At 37.1% G+C, this 7157-nt stretch overlaps 1 protein-coding gene across 1 annotated transcript; it reads left to right on the top strand.

The window, feature by feature from the left end:
• The first annotated feature begins 887 nt into the window (after positions 1–887).
• On the top strand, positions 888–6914 carry LOC124255347 (serine/arginine-rich splicing factor 6-like). Its single transcript, XM_046689244.1, has 8 exons — positions 888–1064; positions 1838–1966; positions 2164–2234; positions 3182–3286; positions 3442–3514; positions 5236–5309; positions 6366–6482; positions 6683–6914. Exons 2-8 carry the CDS (start codon positions 1844–1846, stop codon positions 6912–6914), a joined length of 795 nt encoding a protein of 264 aa, XP_046545200.1. The 5' UTR covers positions 888–1064; positions 1838–1843.
• Positions 6915–7157: the final 243 nt, after the last annotated feature.

The following is a 7157-nucleotide window of genomic DNA, read 5'->3' as shown; positions in this document are numbered from 1 at the left end:
AGATCAAATTTAAAAAAGAACATACAAACTAATATATATTTTTATGTTTCATTATATTTATATTTACCTTAACTCTGTGTTTATATGTTTCTTTATATTTATCTTTAAAGTTCACTACAGACATCATCACTCCACACATCATAGAATAAACACTTAACTACTACTGTTAATCTTCTTTAGATTACTGACTTGAGTAATTGTCACCAGTGACTGTTTAAACCTCTTGTAATCATTACACAAACAGTTGCATGGTTGATTATACTCATACAATAAACACTTAAGCACTCTGAGATGTTTGAAATAAACAACACTGAGACACCCGGGGATGTTTAGGATGCAACAACATGTAATGAATTTCTTCTAATCTTACTATTTTCTAAAGGTTTGGCCCGATCAGAGCGTTTAATGTAAACCCGTTTGTTTAGTAAACTATTATAAATGCAAAGAACATAGAAACTAACACTATTTATGCTTTATACTTTTTCATGGGGCACCATTTCTCATTTTGTGTGTCCTTTTTAACCTTTGCATGTTTCTATTTTTACTTTTGTATGCGTCCGTTATTACTGAGAAAGTGTAATCCCAAATATGACGTGTTACATTTGATCACTTTCTAAATGGCATTGTGTAAGCATAGATATTCGAATGGTAAGTATATTGCCAGAGGATGACATGTATTGGCGCCATCTAAATAAATAGTCTACACAGACGCTAAACCATCCTTGTAAATGTGGTCTTGGGTCAGAAATTTGTCTAAGTATTATCCTGTCCATTCACCTCCGTGGTAATACGGCGAGCGCGACATGGCTGGCATACCAGTCTAGATATATCCTAAGCTGGTTCTCGGCTCCCTTTGCGCGCTAACTGGGATAGTGCGATATGCGAGACGGGGCCCAGCTTTGATAGTGTCCACTCTTTTACCCAGACTTCCATGCGTCTTGCCTCGTCACGGCTGCTCCGGAGCGTGAAATTTGTCGGCATTTGATTGGTTTGGGAGAACTTGCAGAAAGCGAAGAAATAAATATTGTTACAAAGGTACTTTCTGCAGTTGGTTTAAGCCGAAGGTAAGCAGATATGGTGGGATTTGTGACGTAAATTGAATGTGTACCCGTACCTTTTGAAATATTTACGTGGTATGTTCTCAACATGGAAGCAAGAGTGCTGACTTTATCGATGTCGAATCTGCGTTAGTACTGATGAAAATGGCGAATAGGCTACATTCATGTCAAACCTGCATAAACTACTATCATATGTAGCTGTTTTTATGTTGTCATGACTACTTTGCGATACTTCCAACCCTGAAGACAGTGGTGAGCACCTGTACATAGGAATGATCACCAGTGATTGCGTGTGAAGAATGTTTACAATTTCTGGACAGAGAACAGGACAGGCAGCACACAGATCAGACATATTGCAATAACTCGTTAAAAATTAAACAAATATATAAATAAATGGCTACAGCTCCTCTAAATTCTAAATCTGAAATTGTCAGTCAAATAAACTACAAATGCTTCAAATCAGGTATGGATCCGACATGAATTTTAGGTAAGACCATTTTGGTTTGTTATTAATCTCCATGGATATGGATCGTCTGGTATACGTTGTGACATTCTGCTGTAATTATGTTTTGCTGATTATGCATTACAAAGGACCTAAATATGTCCCTTAACAAAAACATCAAAATCAGCATTTGTTTGGACCATGCAACCATTTCATGTTAGAGTTTTGCCCTAACTTTATTTCAAAATTTGACTGAATGTTTTTAATCAGCATCATTTTGATGACCATAATTACTGTACTTTGGGCTTTCCTATCAACCTATCATATTTTCCTTCAGGATAAAATGGGTACCAGAGTATACATTGGAAGATTATCCTACCATGCCAGGGAAAAGGACGTTGAGCGTTTTTTCAGGAACTTTGGCAGAATCAGAGATGTTATGTTGAAAAATGGCTATGGCTTTGTGGTAAGTAAAGTTGTCCATATATTTCACAAAAACACTTTTGTATGTAGAGATTATTTTTCACAAAAACACTTATGTTGTATGTAGAAATTATGTTTATCATCCAGAATTCTCAAACTATGGCCAAAAAGCACCATGATACTTTAGGGTGAATGGAACATTGCCTGTAGATATTCACTTTTTGTGTGATTTAATTTCAGGAATTTGAAGACTACAGAGATGCTGATGATGCAGTGTATGAATTAAATGGCAAAGAATTGTGTGGTGAAAGGTTAGTCACTAGTTGAACAGCCTTAAAATTAATAATATAAATGAATGGTTAGTCCAAGGAACAAAAAATATTGCTGTTTTCTCAGCATGTTGTTGAACGGAGATTTGCAAAATATCTGTATCTAAGCCAGCCATAAAATAGTCAACTCACTTATACATTAATTTAATAGTAATGTGGTCACTAGTCATTGTCTTGATTAACTCCATGAACATGGCCCAAACTTGTCAAAAAAAATATGTTGTTATTGTTTCACTGCATATAAAGGATAATTATTCAGCTGGAGACTTGTTATTGTGTTTGTTGTCTAATGCATGTTTTTGTCAGCCAACATTCATGGTTTGACATGTTCGGCTCATAGTGGATTCACTGTGGCCCAAGAAACCATGTACACAAAAAACAGCCTTTATTCTGTTTGTGGCATCTGCCCATAAATATAAACTAGTTTCTCTGGAAAAATGTTAAACAATTATTTCCCAAAACTGTACATGGCAATTGTATTTGCATGTATAAGTTATCTTGACAGGGATGTTTCCGAGGTCCTTCCAGGATATTTAATTACTTTTTGTGCATACTTTTTGCCACAAAAGGCGACTAACAGGATCGGGTGGTCAGGCTCTCTGGCTTGGTTGACACAATTGTGCAGATTGTTCCCGATTGTGCAGATTGATGCTCATGCTGTTGATCACTGGATTGTCTGGTCCAGACTCGATTATTTACAGACCGCCGCCATATAGCTGGAATATTGAGTGCAGCGTAAAACTCAACTCACTCACTCGTGCATACTTTTAAATGCTATTTGGGATGCACTGATGTTGGTGTATTTTCTCTCCCATCATATTTAAATTGTACTTCGAAGTGATGCTGAATTCGAAATTTTGAATGATTCATTTTGCAGGTTTCTTTGAGCTTTTCTTAAATGATTGTAATTCTGGATGTTATATTTGTAGGTGTATTGTTGAACATGCTAGAGGTCAAAGAGGAGACTTCTTCAGAGAACGAGAGCATGATCGTGGGTATGCCCCACGTCGTAGAGGTGGTAGTGGCAGAGACAGGTAACTGAAAATAAGAGTGTTTGATTTTGTACTTCACATTGAAAGTGTATAAAGTGATAACTTTGAAAGGGACAATTTCAGGAAGAAATTAAAATACTTTTGGTATGACTTGTTTTGATCCACAAGAATTTGCAATGGAAAATGTTATTTTACAGTCGCTATGGGCCACCTACACGCACAGAGTACAGGTTGATCATTGAGAATCTTTCATCAAGGGTTAGCTGGCAGGTGAGTTACTTACTGTTTTAGGCCTTGCATGTTGTATCCATTGCCTCCTGTTTTATTTCCAGCATTCAGAGCAATTTTATCAAAAAAAGACGAAAATATTAAACCCCATTTAGATCTTATGTGTAGTAATATGGAACTGAATTAATAAAATTTGGAAATATACCCAAGACAGATTAATGATTTATTCCATTGTTTTTGGCAGTTACTAATTTTAAGGATGTTATCTATCTTCCCCCAAAGCTCGAGAGACTTGCTGAAGCCTGATGGGGTCACTGGGTCTCGAACTCGAACCAAGGTCCTTAGGTCTGAGGGTTGCCACTAGCTATCGGCCTGGGTCAGGCAGGCATACAGGCAGGCAAGCGCTGTCGGACTATCACAGGGTCGTACTGAACGACACAGCCAAACTGCACTTGGTCTTTCTGCAGGTTTTGATCTAGCAGCATGCCATAAACATCATCCTCTACGCTGGTCCTCTCCCACCAGTGGTGTCCTTCCTGAGTCTGATTGGGGTTGGATGAAAAATATCTTAGTTTTCAGAAAACTTTTGGAAGTCTGGCTGAAAGAATCCCTAATGAATAAAAGAAAATGCAGTCACTCATTGGGGACACAGTCGTCCAAGCACTAGCTTCCTCTCAGACAGGGTCCTCCTTCCAGTCAGGGTGCTCAGTTGTTCGCTGACTGGGGCACCATACAGGACAGGTCCATCCCTTGGGGTCTATTCTCATCCATCTTATGAGCAAGAGATCAGATACTGGCCCTACTTGTTGGGCACTAACTCCAGCCGTCAACCCGAGGTCCATTCTTGCAGAGCGTATATAGGGTCCGTACCTGCTTTGGCCTTTGAGAAATGAGCTCTTGGTTAAGGGAAAGTACAGAGGTAATTGTTTTGAATGCTCCTATTATGCTGAAAGTAACTTGTAGGGGAAAGAGGGATAAGTATTTCAACATGATATCAATTTAATCCAATTCCATGACAGAAGTTATCAAAGATCACATATGTTTGTTTATATGAACATTTCTAAAACGTACATTTGGACAAATTTAATCACTTTTCATTAATATTGTTAAAGTTACCTAAGAGTTTATGATAGATCTACTCCCCAGAAAATAACAGCAAGCATCAGGTGTTTGAAACGGAAGAATTTGTACAATACCTTGTCACTTTTATCAGTTCATAACTGATTTAGATAAACCCTTCCCTACATTATTTAAAATATTTTCAATTTGTTCTGAAAGATTGTTTTCCAGTCAACTTTGGTGAAAATTGTTTAATTTGGCTGTGCAGAGTTCTAGAGGGATGGTATTGGATGTGTTTGAGGGGAGGTAACTGGAGACAGGACCAGAGACTTTGAAATAGTTGAAATTGAATTGACAGTTGTTAGTGAGGTCATGTCAATATAGTTTCATTATTTATAATATGTTTTTAATTGATGTGATTATGAAATACTTTTCCTATGTTGATTATTGGTTTGTGGAATTCAGCATCTTTATTCCCATCTCTTATGAGGATGTTTACAAATTTCAGAAAATGACTGTGTTGCCATTGACAAAGAAATGTTTATTCTTTTAGGCATTCTTTTATTTAGGTTTGGTGTCTAGATGTTAAAATTGTTTCTCTTTAGGAACAGGTATGGAGAAGCTGTATGCTGTTGTGGTAAGATTAACATGTTTCTTCATGAAATATGTTCCATTTTTTTATGATTATTCTTTTTGTGTTCAAGGACTTAAAGGACTATATGCGTCAGGCGGGTGAAGTTACATTTGCAGACGCACACAAGAAGCACAAGAATGAAGGGTGAGTTTCAGCTGGTTACCAAGTTGGGGAGTACTGCATCAGTGAAAACATGGAAATTTATTAGAAGTAAGCAATTTTGAATGGTCACAGGGCCTCTATAAACCGAGGGAATGACTTAACCCATTAATGTGATATAAATAGTTGTGTTTGCCTATATACAGGTCTCTTTTTGAATATTACTAAGTAATAACATTGACTCATTACATCACTGTGTCACCACTGGGCATTCATCTGGCCCCGATTTCTCGAAACAACTTAAGTTTTTACTAAAATTTCAAACTGAGTTTGACAATTTGAAACAGCTGAGTGAGGTCAATTTGAAATAGCTGAGTGAGGTCAGTCGCAGTTCTAAAACCAAAAAGACAAAACAACTCATGTAACCTATCTAACTCAAATTGTCTACAAAGTTTGAGTTTTATATCCATTTCAGTTTATTCTGGGAAATGCATTTTCCTGCTTTTTCTCAAATTTTAGTACAAACTGTTACTTAAGTTAAAACTCAGATTTAAGTTTGTTTCGAGAGATCGGGCCCCGATTTTTCGAAACAAACTTAAGTTTTTACTCAAATTTCAAACTGGGTTGGACAATTTGAAACAGATGAATTTTTAACTCAACTGCATTTTTTGAATATAAAAGCCCAAAACAACTTGAGTAATCTGTCCACCAAACTCAAATTGTCTGCTATGTTTGAGTTAAATATCGATTTTAGTTCATTCTGGGAAATGCATTTGCTCAAATTTGAGTAAAAACTCTAACTTAAGTCGAAACTCAGACTTAAGTTTGTTTCGAGAAATCGGGGCCGGGGCTTGATCTTGCAGCATGTGTGTTAGGAAATGAGGTGGTTGGAGGATGTTTGAGTGATAGTTCTACAATACTTCATGACTGAAACTAAAAGGAATATTGCAATCTGATGAAGCATATTAGGAGGAATTTTCTGATTCTTTTAACAAATAACCTTGACTTTTCTCTTACTGTCATAAAAAAACAACAGTTTATGGAAATATGTTTTGTAATTTTATGGTGAATTATGTAATTGGTTCATTTTATGAATTTCAGAATTGTGGAGTTTGCCACATACTCAGACATGAAGAATGCTATTGACAAGTTAGACAGCACTGAAATCAATGGAAGGAAGATCAGAGTAGTGGAAGACAAACCCAAGAGACGCAGTCGGTAAGCTTTGGGTTCTATTATTTGTGTTAACAGTTTTTTTACTTGAACAATCACATTCATTTTAATGAGGGTGGAAGGGTTAACTTTAAGTGTTTCTGGGCAAAAGGCATTTCATGAATCTTGAAAAAAAAATAAAAGTACAGTATACGCTTAGATACATTGCAAAACATGAAACATGCATGTTTCCTTTACCTTTCCAGTTCATACTCCAGAAGTCGTAGCAGGAGTCGAAGTCGTTCCAGATCCCGAAGAAGCCGCTCAAGGAGCCGAAGTAGCAGTCGCAGCAGGAGTGCCAGTCGCAGCAGATCAAGGAGTAGGAGTGCAGCACGTTCCAAGAAGATGGACAAAGATAAAGCGTCTAGATTCTGCCAGCCCAAATGCAAAAAGGATGGCAGGTCTAGGTCCCCTTTAGATCCAGAGAATTGTATTTGACAATTGTGCTCCAGATCCAAGTCTCCTGACAAAAGGGATGCATCACCTGCCAGCAGTGCCGATGAAAAAGATAACTGATCGACATTGAGAACTGAAATCTGATAGTGGAAAATCTGATCACTTTAGTGTGCATGGAGTGTAAATAATCAGAGAATTGTATTTGACAATTGTGCTGGTATCATATATTTCAAACCTTTCTTACCAGACAGGTAACATCAGTCGTTTGATTGGATTCATGATCAA

This window comes from Haliotis rubra, unplaced genomic scaffold (assembly GCF_003918875.1).
Source record: "Haliotis rubra isolate DU_JTF1 unplaced genomic scaffold, ASM391887v1 Scf6, whole genome shotgun sequence".
Classification (NCBI taxonomy): Eukaryota; Metazoa; Mollusca; class Gastropoda; order Lepetellida; family Haliotidae; genus Haliotis; species Haliotis rubra.
Note: the sequence above shows the minus strand (reverse complement) of the source record. Positions and strands in the feature narration are given on the sequence as shown.